At 43.0% G+C, this 24454-nt stretch overlaps 1 protein-coding gene across 1 annotated transcript in view; it reads left to right on the top strand.

The window, feature by feature from the left end:
• ppp2r2aa (protein phosphatase 2, regulatory subunit B, alpha a) overlaps positions 1 to 24454 on the top strand; it is an 89264-nt gene that overhangs the window by 27943 nt on the left and 36867 nt on the right. Inside the window, exons 3-4 of the mRNA XM_072485674.1 lie at positions 19101 to 19198; positions 22794 to 22959. Of these exons, the coding sequence (XP_072341775.1) occupies positions 19101 to 19198; positions 22794 to 22959 (264 nt within the window). The remainder of the gene's footprint in view (positions 1 to 19100; positions 19199 to 22793; positions 22960 to 24454) is intronic.

Here is a 24454-nt window from a genome sequence, read left to right as displayed (position 1 = left end):
ACCCTATCCCCATAACCCAGTAACCCCACCCAATGCTAAGGGCAATTTTGGACACTAAGGACAATTTACAATGGCCAATCCACCTAACCCGCACATCTTTGGACTGTGGGAGGAAACCGGAGCACCCGGAGGAAACCCACGCACACACGGCGAGGATGTGCAGACTCCGCACAGACAGTGACCCAAGCCGGAATCGAACCTGGGACCTTGGAGCTGTGAAGCAATTGTGCTATTCACAATGATACCGTGCTGCCCTTATTGAATCACTAGATTCTCGACCTTTGTCCTCTTGGCTGATTTCCACAAGGACATTACTGTAAATAGTCTTTTTGCAAGAATTTTGTGCAGATGATTCCAACTCATAAAAGGAAGTGATACTGCTATGCCAGTGTTGCTGCTCACCTAGGTGATACTGGCAACAACACTTGACTTCCAAGCCCTAGCTTTCCTGTACGATAAAGCAAATTGGAAGCCGCTGGGTGCTCCCCCAACAGCTGTGTGAAGTCCGAAATCCCTTTTGTGATTCCCAGTTCCCACTGATTTGTTTGCCTTGGCTGGGGGCAAGAGTTGGGCTCCTGGAAACGACCAAAAGAGGACATTCAGCAAGGTTTCTGCGTTGTACCTGTATTCAGTCATTTCTGCAAGTGGAGAGAGCATTGGACTGAGCTGTGATTTCTTTGGTTGCTGAATTGTCTGCAAAACACTTTGTGGCTTCACACTGAAGAATAGCCACTTGGGTGAGGTACTGGATGGCTTGGGAACAGTACAGTAGCACACGTAAGCACCTTCAGCAGGAAGGGGAAACCATCGGAAATGAAAACACTGCTCTAGTCAGGACAGGATGTGTTTCCATGATGGGCGTTGGCACAGTCAATACAAACGATTACAGGCATTTCAGTCTGTTGCAGGTTGGCCCTGGAATGATTCCACTAATTCACCACAACATCCAAATGATAAAATGCTCACCTTGCTCTTCTCTCTGGTGCAACCATCCTGCGAGTATTACGCTGCTAGTGGCTTTTGGCAAATTGGACTGCTGCTGGTTTGTTGCTGATTTTCATGACCATTGTGGTGCTCCAGCTGTTCATAAATTGAACATTTAAATCGACACTAACTGATGTTCATTTGAAGCATGTCAATTTGGCAACAGTGCAAGAAACGTACCAGGCTGAATATTTTCTTGTACACAACTGGAATATTCCTGTTTCAGCTTGCTACCTGCACAGCTGTTGGGAAAGCTTGAGAGAGTTGCAAAATGTGTCAGGTAGAAAGTCGTAGGTCGAATTGTATGCAGCCGTAGCTCTTGGGTCTAGTCTAAGATTTTTAGCTGGATTATCCGAGGAGGAAGTGACCACAATAGCAGAAGTTGAGGCAATGTAATAAGTTAAAAGTAGCACCATATTTATGCTGGAGCACGAAAACGTATTGATTTGAGTGCAAGGCTTTCTTTTGTATTGTGTTGAAAGCAACAGGGGAATGGGTCGAGTGATAACATGGGCTGACTTGACAGATGGTGCTCCAGAATTCAAGCGGAACCCAAGGAGTGCCGGATTCTTCATGCCTCTTTCATTCTCCCACTCGTGATTAATTCTCAGCTCTTCCCACTCATCACATCCTATTCCCTGAGTACAGGAGAGCAGCTGTCAGAGAAAGAGTAACCAATTTTTCCACCTAGGGCTGAGAGGTGTCAAGCATGTGTGAAAAGCATTTTAAAATTGCTCATCCCTTCGTGTGAGATCGTAATTCATTCTAAAAGGACCTGTGATATTCCTGGTGTAGGACTCATGGTCACTCTTCCAGTTCGAGATTCAGTTAAAGGCCTTTCTTGGCCAACTTAGTTCTGTGCTCCCCTGAACAAGGGTGCGTTGCAAATAAATACTGGATCACGATTAAGGATGGGAACACCGGTGTCTTTCCAACACCTCCCTTCCACCCCTTTTCCCATATCCAAAAGCTTGAGCCACTTATATAATGTCTCCATGAAGGTCAGACTTGTTCTTGGACATGCGATATTGTGGCCTCCAAGCATAACAAATAACTTAGTTCCCAATTGTGCCGTTGGGCTGCAATTTAAGAAGCCCCTGATGAATTTTAAAAATCTAGTGGAGGGGGTTAGTGGAAGGTAGCCACCAACCTAGAAATGCTAATCATCAGACGTTGGAGATGGGTCAGTGCTTCCATTCTGAGCTTCTTCAAGCTGGTGTAGTCTACTTTATTGCATCCAATAACAGAGAAGAAGTTGAAAGGTGCAGGGGTTCAGCAACTGCTGTAATTTTGTTGAAGATATCAATCCACGAAGGTTGGTGTGAGCTTTTGATGTATTAATGTTGTACGTGATGGTTGTCAGGAGGTGTTGCAGAGCACTTCAGCGGTACGTGGGTTACATTGAGCTGCTGTCAGTCTGCTCTATGTTTTTGAATTTTACTTGGAGGGTTAACACAGAGTCAGTAATATTTTGTGTATTTTAGGCCAGCATGCATGTTTTTTTTTGTGCAGAATTCTGCTGTGCATTGATGTTCACTGATGCATGCTTTAATTCTCCATTCTGTTTTCTCCCTCTTTGCTCAACACAAACCTCCCTTGTAATGTCCTCCCTGCTGATACTGGAGTCCAAAATGGATTTGCCAGTAACTGCATCAAATGATGCTTTGCTGATAAAATGTTGTACACTGTCATCGGTCAAAATAGACAACGTGATCTTTGGATGTTGCTGCTTCTGCTGTGAGCCCTGAATATTACTGCTGTTGTGTGGGTGTTGCTCAACGTGTTCATAAAAACAATTTATTTCTGAAGAATTGAAAAGCCAAGTTTCCATTTTTGCTCCCAGATTGTGATGATTAGAACTGACCCATTTAAATGGTTGAGATCTCAGCTTTCATTATAGTTTGTGGGAAGAGCTGTAATTATCATATTCTGCTGCTATTCGTTTCTAATGCTCCTTGAGAAGCTTTCCTCTGAGACTTGGCAGAGAAGCAGTAGCATTATTCCACATCTTAGAAAAGTGCTTCTCCCCTGCGCCCCCTCGAACTATTGAAACAAATATTTTGCAGTTCCTGACCCAGAACAGACGTGCTGTTTTGAGTCTCTTTTCTACTAGATTTGGTCTGTCTTTTTGAATGGCTTTGTTGGTCTTCAGAGGCTGCAACTTTTAAATAAATCTGGGAGTGCCTGATTTTGGAAGAATATTGAAGCAGCAACAGCTCAGTAACCGTCCGTTGTCAGCCTGTTTATGTGTTTGCTTTTAGCTGAAAGGAAATTGCTGCCTGCATTCAGTATTAACAATTTTGAAGCATGGTGAACAGTAAGGGAGTGGCGGTCAATTCCATTCTCCGAGCTTCCGCATGATAAAGGTCCCACGTGTTGTAACACTGAAATGTACAGGCTCAGAGGTTTGATTTATCATCTGCCGTTTTTGCTGATGTTGGGCACAACACTTGGTTTGGAAGTGCACACTCTGGTAGGGTTCAAACTCCTATTTGTTAACCCCTGCCGGAAACCAGCTATGTATAGATTGGGTTGGGCTTGCTGTGATCTTGTTAAAAATTGCTTCTCAAACACTGTCTCTTATGTAAATGAATGGCATTAGCACGAGTTACCAGAAGGTTGTTTGCGCCCACAGAAGCAATGAGTCGCTGCCTCCGCGAGAGGGAAAGGGCTAGATATTTTTGGGAGAAGAAAAGCATGAGTAATTCAGATAAAAAGCTAGTGGGAAGTGAAGCAAATTATAGTATTAGTTTGAAGAGCTCTGATTTTATGATTCCTCTTCAGATGAAATATTAAACTGAGGCCCTATTTTGCCACTCTGGTAGATTAAAAGATTATATGGTACAATTTGAAAAAGAGCAGGGTATCCCCCCACTGTGCTGGAAGGGTTACTCGTTTGACTGAAACCACCACTTAACTAACTGTCCATTGTCAAGTTTGTGTCACCTGGATGCCTGTAAACTAGTTGTTGCATTAGCTTAAAACAACTATTCAATTTATAAAAAATAAGCACTGTGGAACACCCTGTGATGTGCACAAGGAATGCCAAGTCCTTCTTGGGGTAATGAATCATAGCATTGACAGTGCAGAAAGAGGCCATTCGGCCTATCGAATCTGCACCGGCCCTTGGAAAGAGCACCCGACCTAAACCCATACCTCCACCCTGTAACCCAGTAATCCCACCCAACCTTTCTGGACACTCAGGTCAATTTATCATGGCCAATCCACCTAACCTGCACATCTTTGGACTGTGGGAAGAAACCAGAGCACCCGGAGGAAACTCACACAGACACGGGGAGAAAGTGCAAACTCCGTGCAGACAGTGACCCAAGCCGGGAATCGAACCTCTGACCCTGGAGCTGCGAAGCAACTGTGCTACCATGGGAATGTGTATGTGTGGAAGTATGACGGTGATTTTACATGCTAAGATCTCCTGTTTTGGGACTCTTTCTCACTGGATGTGTACTGTGTGAGCTGGGGAGATTCTTGGATGTAAATTTATTGAATGGTTTTAAATCTGCCCTGACCAGAGAGAAGTCTGGCTTTACATGTTTAAGGATTCCTCTTGTGAATAACCTGCATCTTGATCCACTATAAAAGGGAACTGCAGTTCACTTAACCACTCGCCATGATCCTAAAGCTGTATTTTGAAAAGAAGAATTTGTATTGATATTGACAGGGCTTCAGTGACCACTGTGGCTCTGGTCAGAGGTTTGTGGTTCAAGTCTTGTTCCAGATCTTGAAGGTGAAAATCGAATGCTTTCCGAAGGCATTGTTGCTCATGCCGTCTTTAGAATGAGACACCAAATGGTTGCCCTGCTGCCCCTCGGGTGGGGATTAAATATCCCAAGGCACTATTGTGAAGAAGAGCACGGAAATTATTCCTGTTGGCCAATATTTATCTCTTAGTCAACATTACAAAGGGAATAATCAGGTTACTGTTACTATTTGTGCGAGTTTGATGTACAGTTGTTATCAACATTGCAACAGTGACGGCACTTCCAAAATACTTGATTAGCCATAAAGGGCGTTGAGAGATCCCGTGAACTTGCAAGGTGCAATATAATGACAGATCTTGATTTTTCACAACCGTTTGACCGTTTCATTTTGGAACAATTAAAATACCTTTGATGTGCAGGCATGTTGGCAAACCTTGGCAAAAGATGCATGTGGCTCAACAGGAGGAGTGCAAGTTTGAAAATCAGGTTCCTTCGCTAAAGCTACTCCAATTGGATGTTCTGGTGTGGTGACCCAATGATTTATACATGTTCATTTTGGATTGCAGTTCAAATACATTAATTATTTTATATTCTAATGCTGGAGAGCATCTTTGTATCATGTCCTAACGGTGCATTTGTTACAGTTTTTGAGTTTGATCGTGATTGAGCAGCATTTGGAAGATTTTAATGTTGCAACCAAAATTATTGGATGAGTACATTCACACTGCTCTGCGGTGATAGCCAGCCACACACAACGTGAAACTCTAAGTTCAATCCCTGGTTGATTTGCTGATCTCACCAGGGTGACAGTTCAGGTGTCAGAATCAGGATAGGGAGGTAGAAAATGACCCACATTTACCATAAGTGACCAGTCCAAACTCTGGTTGAAAATCTAACTGAGATTGACTGAAACTTTGTAGTCCTCTCATGATTATTGAAAGTGGTGAAATTGCTCGGGATTTGGGTTGCTTCACCATCTTGTCCCTTTAGGTAGCCTCTTTAAGTTATTTAAGGTACTGTCACCTCGCTGGCAAACTTTGTTCAAAGCAGCATATGGATCAAATAGTAGGAGGTTTTATGTTTGTGCTCTGCTTTATCTATGTGACATGGCAACAGCTGAGGTGTGGAGGCAAGAGACCTTCATTCATTTTGTGCTTTGCACTCATGTGCATTTGAATCACAATCACTGTTGTAATGTAGTCAAATTCTGAATGCAGTCAAGCTTCCACAAACAATGATGTGACAATGATAAGAGAGATTTCTGGTGCAGTTAGTTGAGGGATTCATTTTGGGTGTCCATGGAATAGACCTAAGGGAATTTTGATGTCCATGTAAGAGGGCAGATATGGGGCCTTAGTTCACTGGCTGGTGCTGCAGCACTCCCTCACTATGACACTGGAGTACAAGCAATTATTACTGAAGCAAAACATTAATTAAAAACAGACAATGCTGGAAACACTGGGCAGGTTTAACAGCACCTGTGGAGAGGAAAGTAGTGTTAAAATAGTAATCTTTATTAGTGTCAAATATTCGCCACACTATGGCACCTGTTCGGGTACGCTGAGGGAGAAATCAATGTCCAATTCACCTAACAAGCAAGTCTTTCAGGACTTGTGGGAGGAAACCGGAGCACCCGGAGGAAACCCACGCAGACACGGGGAGAACGTGCAGACTCCGCACAGTGACCCAAGCCGGGAATCGAACCTGGAACCCTGGCGCTGTGAAGCAACAGTGCTAGCTACTGTGCTGCCCCTACAAAGTGACCTTTCATCAAACTTTTATTTTTATTACCGTTAATACAGTAACATTTGAAACATTTGTTTATTATATTTCTAACATACTGTTTATTTTCCAAAGAATCTCATGATTCCATGGAAAACTGGACAACAGGTTTCCCTGTGTAATCCCTGTACACTTAATACTCACCTCGACCACTCTGTTGGGTGTCACTGGGAGGAGTTGGAGTTTTCGGAGCCTCCTTACTGTTTGGCATGGGGAGAAACATCTCTGGATACTCAGGGACTACTCTTGATCAGCCACAGCTGATCTGTTTGTGAGTGCTTGCTGTGTGCAAATTGGCTGCTGTTTCCAGCATGACAAAAGTGACTGTATTTCAAAAGCAATTCATTGGCTGCGAAGTGCCCAAACATGTGAAACGTCATGAAGCCTGAAGCCTCTATTCTCTATTTTTGCTGAGACTCTGTCATTGTTTTGTGAGGTGAACAAGAGAACATTACAGCGCAGTACAGGCCCTTCGGCCCTCGATGTTGCGCTGACCTATGAAATCAATCTAAAGCCCATCTACACTATTCCATTTTCATCCATATGTTTATCCAATGACCATTTAAATGCCCCTGATGTTGGCGAGTCCGCTAATGCTGCAGGCAGGGCATTCCACGCCCATACTACTATGAGTAAAGAACCTACCTCTGACATCTGTCCGATACCTATGTCCCCTCAATTTAAAGCTGTGTCCCCTCGTGCAAGCCATCACCATCCGAGGAAAAATGCTCTCGCTGTCCACCCTATCTAATCCTCTGATAACCTTCTTCTCTCTAACGAAAACAGCCTCAAGTCCCTCAGCCTTTCCTCATAAGATCTTCCCTCCATACCAGGCAACACCCTGGTAAATCTCCTCTGCACCCTTTTCAATGCTTCCACATCCTTCCTACAATGCGACGACCAGAACTGCACGCAATACTCCAAATGTGGCTGCACCAGAGTTTTGTACAGCTGCAACATGACCTCATGGCTCCGAAACTCAATCCCTCTACCAATAAAAGCTAACACACCGTACATCTTCTTAACAACCCTCTCAACCTGGGTGGTAACTTTCAGGGATCTATATACATGGACACCGAGATCTCTCTGCTCATCCACACTACCAAGAATCTTACCATTAGCCCACTACTCTGTATTCCTGTTACTCCTTCCAAAATGAATCACCTCACACTTTTCTGCATTAAACTCCATTTGCTACTTCTGAGTCCAGCTCTGCAGCTTATCTATCTCCCTCTGTAACCTGTAACATTCTTCTGCACTGTCCACAACTCCACCGACTTTCGTGTCATCCGCAAATTTACTCACCCATCCTTCTACGCCCTCCTCCAGGTCATGTATTAAAATAACACACAGCAGCGGCCCCAAAACAGATCCTTGTGGTACACCACTGGTAACTGAACTCCAGGCTGAACATTTCCCATCAACCACCACCCTTTGTCTTCTTACAGCTAGCCAATTTTTGATCCAAGCCGCTAAATCACCCTGAATCCCATGCCTCCGTATTTTCTGCAATAACCTACCATGTTTTACTGAAATCCATATGCACCACATCAACTGCTTTACCCTCATCCACCTGTTTGGTCACCTTAAGGAACTCTTAAGGTTTGTGAGGCATGACCTACCCTTCACAAAACAGTGTTGTCTATCCCTAATCAAATTATTCCTTTCTAGATGATTATAAATCCTATCTCTTATAATCCTTTCCAAGACTTTGCCCACAACAGAAGGAAGGCTCACTGGTCTATAGTTACCAGGGTTGTCTCTACTCCCCTTCTTGAACAAGGGAACAACATTTGCTATCCCCCAGTCTTCTGGCACCATTCCTGTCGACCATGACGACATAAAGGTCAAAGCCAAAGGCTCTGCGATCTCCTCCCTAGCTTCCCAGAGAATCTAGGATAAATCCCATCCGGCTCAGGGGCTTATCTATTTTCACACTTTCCAGAATTGCTATCACCTCCTCCTTATGAACCTCAATACCGTCTAGTCCAGTAGCCTGTATCTCAGTAATCTCCTCGACAACATTGTCTTTTTCTTGTGTGAATACTGACGAAAAATATTCATTAGCGCCTCTCCTATCTCCTCGGACTCGACGCACAACTTCCCACTACTGTCCTTGACTGACCCGACTCTTGTCCTAGTCATTCTTTTATTCCTGACATACCTATAGAAAGCTTTAGGGTATTCCTTGATCCTACCTGCCAAGGACTTCTCATGTCCCCTCCTGGCTTTTCTTAGTTCTCTCTTTAGGTCCTTCCTGGCTAACTTGTAACTCTCAAGCGCCCTAACTGAACCTTCACGTCGCATCTTTACATAAGCCTCCTTCTTCCTCCTGACAAAGTGATTCAACGACTTTAGTAAACCACGGTTCCCTCGCTCGACCACTTCCTCCCTGCCTGACAGGTACATACTTATCAAGGACACGCAGTTGCTGTTCCTTGAACAAGCTCCACATTTCAATTGTGCCCATCCCCTGCAGTTTCCTTACCCATCCTCTGCATTCTAAGTCTTGCCTAATTGCATCATAAGTGCCTTTCCCCCAGCTATAACTCTTGCCCTGCGGTATATACCTATCCCTCTCCATCGCTAAAGTAAACTTAACCGAATTGTGGTCATTATCACCAAAGTGCTCATCTACCTCTCTTCTGATTCTCTTCTGACTACCTGGAGGCAAATCACTGTCTATGAAATCTGCACTCTTGCTCTTGTATTACTGTTGCTGCTTACTCTAAGCTGCTTCATACTGTAGTTTGTCCTGTGGAGAAATTCAGCATGTCACATTGCAGATCTGATTGAAAAAAACTCCAGTACAGTCCTGTAATTTGTCACTTAACATTGCAGTTGTGTTCCTAAGAAGTGAAATTTCAAGAGAAAAATGTTTAAGCGAGTCAGATTTCCTGCTAATGTAATCAGTGTAAAAACTGTGGTTAGGCTGTACCTTGTCAGAGAAAACATTGAAACATTATGCCCTGAAAACATTGAAACATTATACGTTCATAAACAAAATAACGTGCAATTTTAAATTGCTAAAAGGAATATGCTAGCCCTCTGTACCTAGCTCCACTCACTGCATGCTCATCCTGGCTGACTCTTGCCGCCCCCCAATCGCCAAATCTCATCCCCTCGCCGACAATTGGGAGAAAGAGGGGTGATGCAAGGGAGTGATCAAGCAAAGCAGCAAGAGGGGATGTGGATGGGAAGTCCGGGGAGGGAAGAGCCAGGCAAGAGGGAAGGGTCAGCAGCAAAGCACAAAATGAATGAAGGTCTTTTGCCTCCACACCTCAGCTGTTGCATGTCACATAGATAAAGCAGGTTGCAGAGCACAAACATAAAACCTCCTACTATTTGATCCATATGCTGCTTTGAACAAAGTTTGCCAGCGAGGTGACAGTACCTTAAATAACTTAAATAGGCTACCTAAAGGGAAAAGACGGTGAAGCAACCCAAACCCCGAGCAATTTCACCACTTTGAATAACCATGAGAGGACTCCAAGGTTCAGTTAATCTCAGTTAGATTTTCAACCACTTGAGTTTGGACTGGCCACTGGATGGTAAATGTGGGTCATTTTCAAAGTGCACATCTTTGGTGCTGGGTAAATGGGTGCAGTGGGGGGGCAGCGGTGGTACCAGATGAATGGTCAGTAGGTGGTGTCACGGGAATGTCACTTTAAGAAATGTTTGTCTGCTCAAGTGGCTGTAGTGATGTCAGAGTGTGGGTGGAGCTGAGCTCTGGCTCTGCTTTTTGTTTCGCTTTGAGGAAAAGCTTGGGTGTGTCTGTGTTTTTTAGTTTTGTGTTGGAGTTGCAGCCAGCCAAGAAAAGTGTAATTTTGACCTCTGCAATCTAAACACTATCTCTCGATCATTTGGTGAATTCAGTGTGATAACTGTTCTCAGTAAAGAATTTAAACCTGATGTGCTTCTTTTACAAGGGTTTTTTTGTCTTATGGATGTTAAAAGGAAAGTTTAAGGATTACTTAGAGTGTTGTATTCTTTGGCGGTTGTATTTGAATTGATGGTTGCTAAGATGTTCAGTGTATGTTTTAAAAAGGTTAACTGAGTTCATAGAATAAACATTATTTTGCTTTAAAAAATACTTTTAGATTTTTGCTGCACCACACCTGTAGGGTGGGCCATGGGGTCCCCATACCACAATCTAGTAAAAGTCGTGGGTCAGGTGATTTCCATGATCTACTTTGGAGTTCTCTAAACCCTGGCCCATAAAAGTCGGGAAATGCCAGGCGAGAGGGTTTAAGAGCCAGGTTAGAGGGTCTGGAAGCCAGGCAGGGAGTGAGGCAAGGATCAGGGAAGAGGCTGGAGAGGACGAGTGAGAGAAAATCTGGTCAGTCAACCGCAAGTGTGCCGAATAGTCCCCTTGTATCTGATGCTGAAGCAGAATGATGCTGAATGAGGCAACTTTAAATGGGGATCTTGTATTTAAGTGAACTGGATCAAGTGGCCTTTCTAAATTTGCATGCTCTGAAATTGGGTGAGAAGGGAAGGAACAACTGCTTGGCCATTGTTCCAAACTTGATAAACCATGACATAAACCTGTGATAATTAAATTGTTTGCAAACAGTTGAAATTTTGCGAAATACTACTACGAGATTTAATTTGGAATTTTAGAGTTTGACCTTTTTCGATTTCATTTGAGTGCCTTTGTCTTCATACCAATGAGTGGTGACTTAAATATAACCATGAAACTGACTAAAACCCAAAATTTAGTAATTCCGTGCAGAAGTATGCAACCTATTTGGTTTAATTCTAGCCTTTATGTTTCAAGTCAGAATATTTAAATAGTTGGTGCAGATGGAAGTAGAAGGGGTTTGCAGGGAGTCGCTGAGGTCTGGGAGCAGAGGTGACGTCATATTGACCTTGGAAAGCACAGCAGCAGTGCACGTTTCCACTGATCCATGCTGTTATGAAGGCATTGAGAAGGGTGGAGAAAACCATCATAAATTTTCTGCAGGAAACCAATTTTGAATTGTTGTGTCCAGAAAAAAAAGTCTGTTGTTGAATTTGAGCTGCTCCCTACTTGAATACTGCTATTACAGAAGCAGACAGCTGAATCCTGCATTGTGGGGGGAAAAAAATCTTGACAGCACTGTTAGCTGTTTTTCTCTCTCTTTTGTCACTCCTGCAGCTCGGGGATTACCGTAAAAATAGCACGCTTGGCAAGAGAGGAATAAAGGGAGAAGGCGGCTGTTTTGTTGGTTCATGCATGTCATGCTTGTTGCCGTTGCAACACAAGAAACTGCATCTTGCTGTTAATTGAAACTGTATAAAAAGATTGAAAGGCCTTATTCATGGTTTTTGTTTTGGGGCGTGGTGTTAACAAATGAGAATCCACAAGCGCATTAGAGTGCTGTGGACGATGAAATGCTTCCCCTGTCATTTCTCCCAGTCAATTCAGCCTTCTTTCTCCAGCCTAAATACGCTGATGTCCACTGCATCCTATGATCAAGGTATGGGATGTTGTTTATTTTGGGTGAATCAAGGGTTTAAACACTTCTAGGATTTTATGAATATAACGTGACATTTGTCGTGCATGTCTCTTGTTTCAACCTGCCTGCTGTTGAACACGCTCGACTAGTTGGTCGCTTAAAAGATTTTGAACTGGGTCATGGACTTGCTCAATGTTGATTGTTTTTTTGCGAAGGGAATGCAGCTGCACTGAAACTTTGAGCCAGTGATGGTCGATAAGTCTCCTTAATTATCTAATATATAATAAACTTTGTTGTCACAAGTCGGCTGACATTAACACTGCAATGACGTTACTGTGAAAATCCCCATGTCAACCACATTCTGGCCTCTCTTCGGGTACACAGGGAGAATACAGAATGTCCAGATTACCGAACAGCACCTCTTTCGGGACTTGTGGGAGGGACCCGGAGGAAACCCATGCAGACACGGGGAGAACGTGCAGACTTTGCACAGACAGTGAACCAAGCTGGTACCTAGGTTGTGAAGCAACAGTACTAATCACTGTGCTACCGGTTTTCTCCCACAATTCTCAAAAGACGTGCTTGTTAGGTGAATTGGAGATTCTGAATTCTCCCTCCTTGTACCCGAACAGGCGCCAGAGTGTGGCGACTAGGGGATTTTCACAGTAACTTCATTGCAATGTCAGTGTAAGCTACTTGTGACACTAATAAAGATTATTATTAATTCATTCTCAATATTTTGCAACATTTAATACAGTGTGCCATGCAATTCATGATTGGCGAAGGCTGGGAGCTGCTATGTTTTCCACTGGGCTGCATAAAGATTCTCAAACTTTGGGAGGTCTGCGACTTGATGTTTACATAGAGGAATTATGAACATTTGAGGGTAGTTTTGATGTAGTCTTAAAAAGGGGAAAGAAAGTCTATGTACTTTGCTCATTGTATCTGAAGGCTGTGACTCACTGAAGTTTGAGGTTGAGATCCTGGAGTTGCACTTGCTGTCCAGCAGGGCATTGGACTGGTTGCGGAAAAATATTAAAACTTTCTGACAGCTTATGCTTCTAAAACCATGTAAAAGATGAAGGTGATCACGTGCTGTGTTGTCAGTTAAGCTAAAGGCTGTAAGGATGTTAAAATTGACTATTATGCACACCTGAATTATGAAAACGGCCTCCGCAGTGTAATTTGCGTCACTTTCAAACTTGCGTCAGGCAGCTGTACTTTGAACTTTATGATAGGACGAATGACTTGGAGCAATTTTAGGCAGTGAATAAACATGTTAAAGCACATTTGCATTCATGATTATTGCTTTTCCTTTTATATGCTGGTACCCATAAAAGCTGATGACAAACTTGTACTCCGTTACTGATCTGTTCATTACCCAACATGACTCATTGAAGCAAAAGCTGTGCTTGCTCTGTATAGTTCACTGGACTCTTAAGGATATCGGTAAGCAAATAGCATCCAAACTTAAACATTCCAAGCTGCTGGAAATAGATGTACGAGAATTAATTTACATCATGATCTGTCATTGTGCAAGATATGCAGACGAATGAACGTGAAGTTGCAGCACAGTAGGCTGCAGAATTGTACCTGGCAAGGATGTGATTTCTATGGCACGGGCCAGGTGGCTTTTCATGTTTGAACTATGACTTGTATTGTATTGGCATGTTAGTGAATCTGAATGTGGTGGTCATTACTGAGTCAGACTCTGGTCTCAGTAACCCATAGCTAAACTGCATATGAGAGGTTATTACGCGTTGTTCAGGAATTGATACTCTGGATGTTTTATCACCACTTGCCATCTTCCAGTGAGGACCATTGATTTGTCAAATTTGCTGTAATCTTAGGGTGGAACTCTGTCTGCTTCCACGAGGTTATTATTCTGAAAAACTGTTTCTCCAACACTGCAACTTAATTTAAAATCCCTAAAATTAAAGCAGAAATTTTTGTTAAAGGAATGTGGACCCCTCTGGTAAGGCCAGCATTTATTGCCCATCCATGACTGCCCTTGAGAAGGTAGTGGTGAGCAGCTGCCTTGAACTACTGCAGTCGGTGTAGTGTACGTGCACCCACGGTGTAGTTGGGGCTTGACACAGCAGCTGTGAAGGAACTGTGATATAATTCAATGTCAGGACTGCTTGGCTTGTGGGCGGGGGCAACTTTCAGCTGGTGGTACATCTGTTATTGTCTTTAGAGGTGTTGGAGGCCACAGTTTGGGAGGAGCTGTTGAAGGAGCCTTGGTGAGTTACTGGAGTGCAATTTGTCAATGTGTCTGCAGTGGAGGGAGTGAATGTTGAAGGTGGTAGAAGGGGTTGCAGTTTGAGGATTAATGAGAAGGTCAGGATTTTAACCACTTCCATCAGTTACTTTGATATTTTTAATTATAACTCAGATTCACTTGTCTTTTTTAAATTTAAATTACTATAATAAAGGGTTGAATGACGTTGATTGCCATTTGAAGGGAGATATTTACTCTGTGACAGAATAATGATGAAGAGCTTTGCTAATATCTCCAAAAATAGATACAAGAGTGGGTGGCAATTGGCTGTGGAAAGTGACGTTTGATTTAATTTTGCCGAGGGTGAGATTCTGTCTTTTTTAAAAAGTTTCCTCTTGTCCTGGTCATTGTGGTTGTCTGGTGAAATGGGAGGTGGGTAATGCATCCACTAATGCTGCTGTGGAAATGTCGTCTTTTTGAGTTATAGTGTCCGATATTGGGGTTACGCATTTTGTTCTTGCTTTCATTGTGAGAAAGTTCTTTTTATGAACTACAGGAACCTGAGTCAATGGACTGGTAAGGTTGAGAAGTTCAGGACAGAAGGCAAGGTAAAGAGAAATTTCATTGGGTGGGACAGTGAGCTGTGAGGAGGGTGCAGAGATCCTTCAGTGTGATTTGGACAAATTGAGTGAGCGGGCAAATGAATGGTAGATGCAGTATAATTTGGATAAATGCAAGGTTATCCACTTTGGTAGCAAAAACAGGAAGACTGTTATCTGAACAGCCATAAATTAGGAGAGGGGCAAGTGCAATGATATCTGGATGTCCTTGTACACCGGTTGTTGAAGGTAAGCATGCATGTGCAGCAGGCAGTAAAGAAGGCAAATGGTATGTTGGTTTTCATAGCGAGAGGATTTGAGTACAGGAGCAGGGATGTTTTTGTGAGACCCCATCTGGAATGTTATGTGCAGTTTCAGTTTCCTTACCTGAGACACGGTGTTCTTGCAAGAGGGGGAGTGCCAAGAAACTTTACGAAACTGATTGCTCGGATGGCGGGACTGAGGTATGAGGAGAGATTGAGTTGTTTAGGATTGTATTTGTAGGAGCTGAGAAGAATTAGGGGGGGGGCTCTCAGAGAAACCTAAATATGCTAACACGACTAGACAGGGTAGATTCAGGAAGGATGTTCCTGAAAACAGATGAGGCGAAAACGTTATGTTTTCAAGAAGCAGCTAGATATCTCACTTGGGGTGAAGGATCAGATGATTGAGTTGGATGATCAGCCATGATCATAATGAAATGCGGAGCAGGTTTGAAGGGCCGAATGGCCTCCTCCTCTTTTGTTTGTTAAAAGGAAAGGAGCAAGCGTGATACTTGAGTTTTCAAAATACTTGAGCTTTTGCGAAGCAGAAAACACGAGTTCAGGAGCTCACGAGTTGAGATTCTGGGAAACAATAATATAGTGTGTCCTGGTTCCAGTATTTTGAGGATACAAAGAGGCAATCATAGAATCCCTACAGTGCAGAAGGAAGCCATTCAGCCCATCGAGTCTACACAGACTCTCTGAAAGAGCACCCTACGTTGGCCCAACCCCTGGCTCAGTCCTCAAAACCCCACCTAACCGTTGGACATAGGGAGTAATTTAGCATGGCAAATACACTTAACAGCACATATTTAGACTGAGGGGGGAATCGGGAGCGCCCAGATGAAACCCACGCAGACACTGGGAGTACATGAAAACTCCACACAGACAGTCACCCAAGGCCGAAATTGTACACAGGTCCCTGGTGCTGTATGGCAGCAGTGCTAACCATACTGCCACCATGTCGCAATAGTGTGTGTCTGGCAGAGCTTGGGAAAACATGCATATGGAAGACCGAAAGATGGTGTCTTCAGATTTGGGAGCAAGAAGGGGTTCCGAGGAGTATTAACAGGATGCAAAGTTCATTTTGATATCAAATGTCCTGGAATCGCCGCTTGATGTGTGTCTCTTCCATATTGCACGAAAGGCGTTCAAAGAAATAGCTCAGGAATAACATTAGGGTTAGTGTTAATCTTGGGACGGATGTGGAGCTTTTTTGACAGTGCTTGATTTCTGCCCAGTTGCATGGCCAAAATGGGGTCAAAATTGTGCTTTTTCTGTGCTCAGCCTGCGTTTTGGATGCTGCTGGGTTTTTAAAAAAATGTTGTTGTTCAAGTTTTTCATTTTGTACAACACAAAATAAACAAATCTGTTTCCACAAACCAGGTACAATTTACAAAAGCCAAACACCCAACTTCCCCCTTTCCTTTTTTGTTATTTTGAAATATTTTTAATAGAATACATAGTTTTCAAAAGGTGATTGTCATGTATTTACATACGTATAGTTCTTTTCTTCCCCCCCCCCCCCCTCCTCACCCTGTTTTTGGTGTTTCTTTGGGGGTCTTGTCTATTTTGTCTTATTTGTTTGTACCCACCCCAGCTGGGCTTGAGGCCTCATAACTGGCTCTGTTGGTCTGCCGGTTTGTATGGACTTTTCCACATAGGGGGGGTGGGGGTGGATTGGGTTGATGGCCCTTCCCATTACAGGCAGTTCAACCTTGGCCAGCCCATTTTGTACTGGGGCCCTTTGTCCCTGTCGGAGGTCCCTGACTTTCTGGCCTTGTTCTTGGGAAAGCTGGTTTGAATACGGCTTGTTGTGTGCAGCCTACCCCTGAAAATTTGCATTCACCACCATAAACCTCAATGTGAAAGGTAAATAGTGCAAAAACATAAAGTGATTTTGAATTATAACATGTAAGACTGCAGATCTGACTCCACTATACTCCCAGTGTTGCACTCTGTCCTGCACAGGTGCATGATGTTCCAATAGAGTTGAGCCCTTTTGAACATCTGTCCGATAATCTGACTAAGATGCTCTTGTGCATCTTTTAAGGGTACTATCTGTTGATTCCCTTATTTCTCCTTTCTTCATTTTACTGTTATCATTTTGATCCATGGATGCTTAATGGACATGTCAAGCAGCAGAGAGAATGAGGAATTCAATTTGCAACATGGGACATGGTGCTGGTTCTTTGAACAGGAGAACTCAGACTTTTTGGCACCCAAAAGATGTGGTGGGACTCAGTTCGATTGAGTAGCCGATGGCCAATGAATTGGCCAAAAGGACAAATTCTGTCTGGTAACAGGTGGTGATTGGGTCCTGCCTGAGTGGGATGATTTCTGGAGACCTCAGGAAAGCAGAGTTGAGACCTGGACAGAGAGAAAACACCTGCTCTCTCTTCCTTGTGTTTTCTCCAGAAAGGCTGTGAATTTCTGAAACTGCTGAGACCTGAATGAATCTGCAGCCTGCAAACAGAGACCTGGATCCGAAAGCTGACTTTGAAGGAATGTCTGCTTAAACACAACCATCTGAAACCAAGACCTTTTTTCCCTTTTACTTCTGATTCTCACCTCTTCCCTCCCCTCCGTGTTTGTCTGGCTTTGTGTGTGTGTTAACCAGTTGTATTTGCTGCATATTTCTTTATCGTTCCTATTATGAATAAAAAGCAATTGTGTTTAAATTTGCAAACCTGGTGACTGCAATTATTGGGCAGCCAAGGCCTTTTCCATAAAGTTATTGGCTAATTCAATTGTATTGCAACTCGGGATCAAGTGGGACTGGAAGTGAATATGCAGTAGCCCATGGGGTCTTTACAGTCTGTGTACGTGCATCATGATGGCGGTTTTGTGGTGAAGTGGCTCTTCCAGGAAGACGTCAGAGTTCTGAGACCTGGCACTGATGAAAATAGCTAGAAAATTGTATTTCTACTTCTGTTCGCTGAGTTTAAATTTGGAAAGTTCAAGAGAGTGCATTTATATTGTGTGAGTCACAACCTCTCAAAGCATAAAAGTGCTTCAGAACAGACAACATGGTTTTGAATTTATGTACTGTACCATCAAGGTAAGATGGAAATCTGTTAGTCTAACATCCCACAAACAGAAATGAGATCTCAATTTAAGTTTGTTGAAGGGTACACAAGAGGCAGAAATTCACCTTCCTGGGATCTTTCTCTGTCCACCTGAGCAAATGCAGACTATCCTGGTTTAATGTAATTGATTGAAGACTGCACACTGCTGTCACTTCGCCAAGGTTGAAACAAAGGCTCTGGATTGGAGTTGGTATTTCGAATTGATGACTCTGCCGTCTAAAAGCATCTTTCATAGAATTTCATAGAATTTACAGTGCAGAAGGAGGCCATTCGGCCCATCGAGTCTGCACCGGCTCTTGGAAAGAGCACCCTACCAAGGTCAACACCTCCACCCTATCCTCCATAACCCAGTAACCCCACCCAACACTAAGGGCAATTTTGGACACTAAGGGCAATTTATCATGGCCAATCCACTTAACCCGCACATCTTTGGACTGTGGGAGGAAACCGGAGCACCCGGAGAAAACCCACGCACACACGGGGAGGATGTGCAGACTCCGCACAGACAGTGACCCAAGCCGGAATCGAACCTGGGACCCTGGAGCTGTGAAGCAATTGTGCTATCCACAATGCTACCGTGCTGCCCCCGATCTATCTATGTAAGATCTCAAGTGGAAGTTAGCACATATTTGTAATGGCTACTCACTGCTCCCCAAACCGTTGATATGTAATCTGAGACGATTGCCAGCTTGGATGTTGAAAATGAAACTTAACTGGGTTACCAAAATGGTATTTCATTGAAATAATACAAATAATGTAATTTTCCATAGACTTTGACAGAATGAAGATTTAGCTGACCCAAAAATCTCACTGAAAAGTGTCCAAATTAATTTCGAGAGAGGTTTATCTGAATCTCTTTTTATTTCTTGCATATTTTTATATTATATTAGAAAGAGTTGCATAATATTTACAGGTATAAATAATTCAGGTGTTCTTTGTTTTGTTGACGTTTAAGTGGCTGCATCAATTTCACTGGTTTTCCCATCTTTTTGTTCTTCACAGCTGATATTATTTCCACAGTAGAATTCAACCACTCTGGAGAACTACTAGCAACTGGAGACAAGGGGGGAAGAGTCGTCATATTCCAGCAGGAGCAAGAGGTGGGTGTTATTTGCGTAGCACATCAACACAGGCAAAGAAAATAAATCCTTGCAGTTCCAAGTCACACAGTGTCAAGGAACCATTTGTGCATTTTGGTGGTGTCAGATGGGCTTTGAGCAGTATTTGTGAGAACTCATTGATCCAGTGTACCCACCATGCTTATTTTCATAGGTTGCTAATGTTAAGATCCCAGCTGATGTTAATATTAGGCAAGCACCAGATACAAACCAGATCAATGCAAACACCAGATAGTGATTCAAACTCGCACTATTCCTTTAACCACAACAATATGCTCGAAATTGTGAAGATTGACATTCCCTAAACCCAGTTTCCCAGCAGTCTTGAAGCATTTCCTACTAGAGCATTTCAGACACCTGCCTTCACTCTCTGGCATACACACAGACTGAACAGCCTTCTTCCTTTCCTTCTGATTCGGTGTCCCTGTTCTATGTTCTATGTTCTTCCTCTGATCAATTTATTTGTAATGTCAGGAATGCAGGCTGTAATTAAGAAGTTGTAAAAGGTGAGGTCCTAATTGATTTAACCATTTACTTGTTGAATTGTGGAGGGCTAATGGAACATGGTTATGATTGGTGGTGATTGGCACAGTGGTTAGCATTGCTGCCTCAGCGCTGAGGTCCCAGGTTCGATCCCGGCTCTGGGTCACTGTCCGTGTGGAGTTTACACATTCTCCCAGAGTTTGCATGGGTTTCGCCCCCACAACCCCAAAAGATGTACAGAGTAGGTGGATTGGCCACGCTAAATTGCCCCTTAATTGGAAAAATGAATAGGGTACACTAAATTTAAAAAAAAAAAGATTGGTGGTTACTTGGAGAGTAGATAATTTATATGGGGTTGTTTTTGGTTCGAGCCAAGCAGCGCATGTGATATCTGAATGGGATACATGTGATGTAATTAATGAGGAGCCAGGTCTGTCTGCCATTTAGCAGTATGCCAAAGAATTTGAGTCTGACAAGACAGAATGATTTCAAGTTGAACAGCAGATTTGCAAAATGCTGCGCAGTTGAGCAGAAGTGTATTGGTTCTGCTCCTGAAAGGGTCTCTTTCTCTCCTGAAATCTCTGCACAATTAAGCAAGCAATCTGTTTGCTAACTTTATTTATAAGTGGCATTTGAACTGCATTGGGCTCCTTGATTGGAGTTAGTAGCAGGTATAATTTGGAAGTGTACGTTTTCCCTTGTGTTTAAGAACTGTTTAACTGATAATTGTAAAGCTATTTTTAAAAAAAAAAAAATGTTAATTCTGTGTTTAGATTGAAGTTTACTTTAACATAAAAGGTAATTAGTAGTCAGAGTAATCACTCCTATGGTCAAGTGTCCTTTCCTCACAGATCTGCAAATTTGAAGAAAATAATTTTGTGTTGTCTGGTATCCGAACAAATGTTGAGGTGTGGCCTATTATCCTAATGGTGTGCTCGCGTTCATTAACAGAGGGATTGAATTTAAGAGCCGTGAGGTGATGATGCAGCTGAACAAAACTTTGGCAAGGCCACATTTGGAGTTCTGTGTACAGTCCTGGTCACCTCATTTTAGGAAGGATGTGGAAGCTTTGGAAAAGGTGCAAAGAAGATTTACCAGGATGTTGCCTGGAATGGAGAGTAGGTCTTACGAGGAAAGGTTGAGGGTGCTAGGCCTTTTCTCATTAGAACGGAGAAGGATGAGGGGCGACTTGATAGAGGTTTATAAGATGATCAGGGGAATAGATAGAGTAGACAGTCAGAGACTTTTTCCCCGGGTGGAACTAACCATTACAAGGGGACATAAATTCAAGGTGAAAGGTGGAAGATATAGGAGGGATATCAGAGGTAGGTTCTTTACCCAGAGAGTAGTGGGGGCATGGAATGCACTGCCTGTGGAAATAGTTGAGTCGGAAACATTAGGGACCTTCAAGCAGCTATTGGATAGGTACATGGATTACGGTAAAATGATATAGTGTAGATTTAGTTGTTCTTAAGGGCAGCACGGTAGCATTGTGGATAGCACAATTGCTTCACAGCTCCAGGGTCCCAGGTTCGATTCCGGCTTGGGTCACTGTGCGGAGTCTGCACGTCCTCCCCCGTGTCTGCGTGGGCTTCCTCCGGGTGCCTCGGTTTCCTCTCACAGTCCAAAGATGTGCAGGTTAGGTGAATTGGCCAATGTTAAATTACCCTTAATGTCCAAAATTGCCCTTGGTGTTGGGTGGATGTGTTGAGTTTGGGTAGGGTGCTCTTTCCAAGAGCCGGTGCAGACTCAAAGGGCCAAATGGCCTCCTTCTGCACTGTAAATTCAATGATAATCTATGAATCTAGGACAAAGGTTCGGCACAACATCGTGGGCCGAAGGGCCTGTTCTGTGCTGTATTTTCTATGTTCTAACAAGGTTAAGTTGCAAGTGTTCCATGCAATTTCACTCTACTTTTGTTGAGAAAAGCAGATTAGTTATACTGAGTGCGATGAAACTGAAGTGCTTTGAGGTGACATCCAGCAAAGGATATGCTGTGCTTGTCCAATACATGTATTTTGACCAGAAAATTATTGTTGCACATCAAAGTTGTTGTGCAGTTTGGATCGGTGTGTGTGGTTATGTGGTTGTGTGTGGCGACAAAGGACTGACAATGGTTTTGGCGTAATGGCACTTTGGTCTAACCTCACATAATCTGAAAGGGAGTTGAGTTGTCCCACATGCCTATATTTAGAAAAGGGATGGATACGTGTGTTGCTGATGTGTTCCATAGTGTGTTGACTGCATTGAGACTGAATGCAGATGGAATTTGAGGTGGAAACTAGGTTCATCGCGCTTGGCAGCGAGTGGTTAAATTGAAATTAAGGTTGGAATTGGAATTCTGATTTCAGTTTGGAAGGGTTGGAGGGACGAGAGGGAGCTAAATTGTTTCTCAGGCTTCCAACTCTTCAGGGGCTGCTTGTTGCAAAACTGAGTGCTGCTGTGATAGTGGATCTGTGATGATGTAAACAAGTATGTTCTAGATGAAGCAAATGGAGCACCAATCTGTTCATTCTTACATGGGGGATGTTGTGCCAGGAGGCAGCAGGATAGAACTCCACCAACTTGAATTTTGAGTGCCACTTGTTCAGTCTCTCACATCTCTTGGTGACTTTGTGAGCAAAGGACATTTTCAGATTTTCTCAGTGTGCAGAAATCTGATTGAGAAAGTTGACTGTCTGAATTCTCCTCGTGCAGTCCTGGCATATTTTCTCCACTTTTAATTTGACAAGATTTGTATTCACATGCTGCTCTGTCATAACGCTCGACTACCTGGATATTCACTGCAACTAACTGTGTAAAATTTCATAATGAATTCCTTCAGCGAAGCAGCATTGGTCAGGACAGCAGGGGAAACCTTTTGATCTTTCAAAAGTGTTGTGAGATTTGCAAAGTCCACCGAAATCACAGTGGCTGTGAATATCCATAACTTCATTCAGCAGAAAAACATAAAAAAGCAAGGAAACAAAATCCCCATTCAATCCAGAGAAAATCTTTTCAGAACCAGTTACCCTCTGCAGCTTTCCCATCCTGGTTACTTTGAACGGTACTTGGGTAGCATTGGTGTTGTAATTTACTGTGTTATTTCTTTCAGAACAAAAGTCAGCCTCATTGCCGAGGTGAATACAATGTTTACAGTACTTTTCAAAGCCACGAACCCGAATTTGACTACTTGAAAAGTTTAGAAATTGAAGAAAAGATCAATAAAATTAGATGGTTACCCCAACAAAATGCTGCACAGTTCTTGCTCTCGACAAATGGTAAGTTAATTGTTTCTCAGTGTTCCAACCTTTGGTGAGGACAGTGTTGCCCTGTCCAAGTGACCTTGTCCAAAGTGACCTTGTCCAAAGTGACTTCTTGTCTAACCACAGCTCACGCTCCCTTCAGCTTCCGTTCACCCAAAATTGCTCCCTCATCCTGCTTGCAGAAGTATAAGAAGCAGATTTGTGGTGCTCGGACTGTCTACAAATTGTTCTTCTACTGCTGTGCAGCCTGGGGTACTAGTTCACAGCTTCTGGTTGTTCTATTTTATCTCAGCCCAGTGGCCATTCACCATGTTGGAGCCTTCAAAATTAAGGCTATTAGTGTCTGCTATTTCCCCCAATGAAATCTGTGTACTTGCACTTCCTCATGTCAACTTGATGCAATGCTGGATAGCTTTTTCCACACCTCAGTATTTATGTTTGCCATTGGATTGTTATAGCCCCAGTAAAAGCGGCTCAAACCTAGGACCTGTTTTGTAGGAAAACCAGTGTCGTGTCATTGGGCAACTTAAGTATTCCTTAATGAGATGATTGTCAACTTGGCAATTGAAAGATATGGAAGAAGAAGAACTAAGTTTGTAGTTTTTTTTCTTTCTCAACTGGCGTCAATAGTCAAGATGGAATCAAATGCAGTTGGATGACTCTTTTAAATTTGAAAAATTAAAAAATAAACTTCCTGTTTTCTACCTTCATGTGTGCCAAAACATGACATTTGATCATGTCCTCTTCCAGGCGAGAGCATTCCTCTGGTATTTTATCAGTTGACCATTTCTTTTAATGTATGTGATGTAATCTCAGCCAGCGTTGATTAGCTGGTTGAGCATGGAGACTGTCCCTGGCTAGTGCGATCTGCACCTTTTGGAGTTTGTAGCCTCTGGGTCTTAATAAGAGGCAAGATCTTTTGTACAAGTGCTTGAAAAAAATGTTGTTTCTTTACTTGACCCAGAGACCCCAAGATCCCAGCTAATATGAGCAAACCAAACACCATTTTGGTACCATTAATGCACTTGTCACAGTGATCTGCCAAATGATTCGTGGAATAATTTTGTTCTGGCTTTGAGTTTAACTTTGAAGTTTCACTCCATTGAGCAATGTACCAAGTCTGATAAACCTTTTATGTATGACGTTACTTAATTCACGCTCCTTCACTAATTGTTTGGGGGATTTTCCATTTTACTGTGTATGATGCAGTGAGCACATATTTTCTATTTGTTTCATGTGCTTCTTGTGAATTGGCAACCTGTGAGGGCAGAAACTTGGAAGTCTTGCCGTCTTGTGCTTTTGCCAATTTTGTTTTTTTTTGTAAATTTAATCTCAATCCTGAGAATTTCAAACTTCTGTCGGATGATGTGTGGGATTAGATTCCGGGATATTTGTGAATCATGGAAAAGCTCTGATTGTAATTTTTGGGTTAAAATGTCTAAGTGGGGGGGGGGGGTGGGGGGGGGGTTAGTACAGTGCACAGTTGTTAGCACTTCTTCCTACAAAGCTG

This window comes from Scyliorhinus torazame, chromosome 20, assembly GCF_047496885.1.
Source record: "Scyliorhinus torazame isolate Kashiwa2021f chromosome 20, sScyTor2.1, whole genome shotgun sequence".
NCBI lineage: Eukaryota > Metazoa > Chordata > Chondrichthyes > Carcharhiniformes > Scyliorhinidae > Scyliorhinus > Scyliorhinus torazame.
The sequence above is the reverse complement of the archived record's forward strand: the minus strand, read 5'-3'. Positions and strand labels throughout refer to the sequence as shown.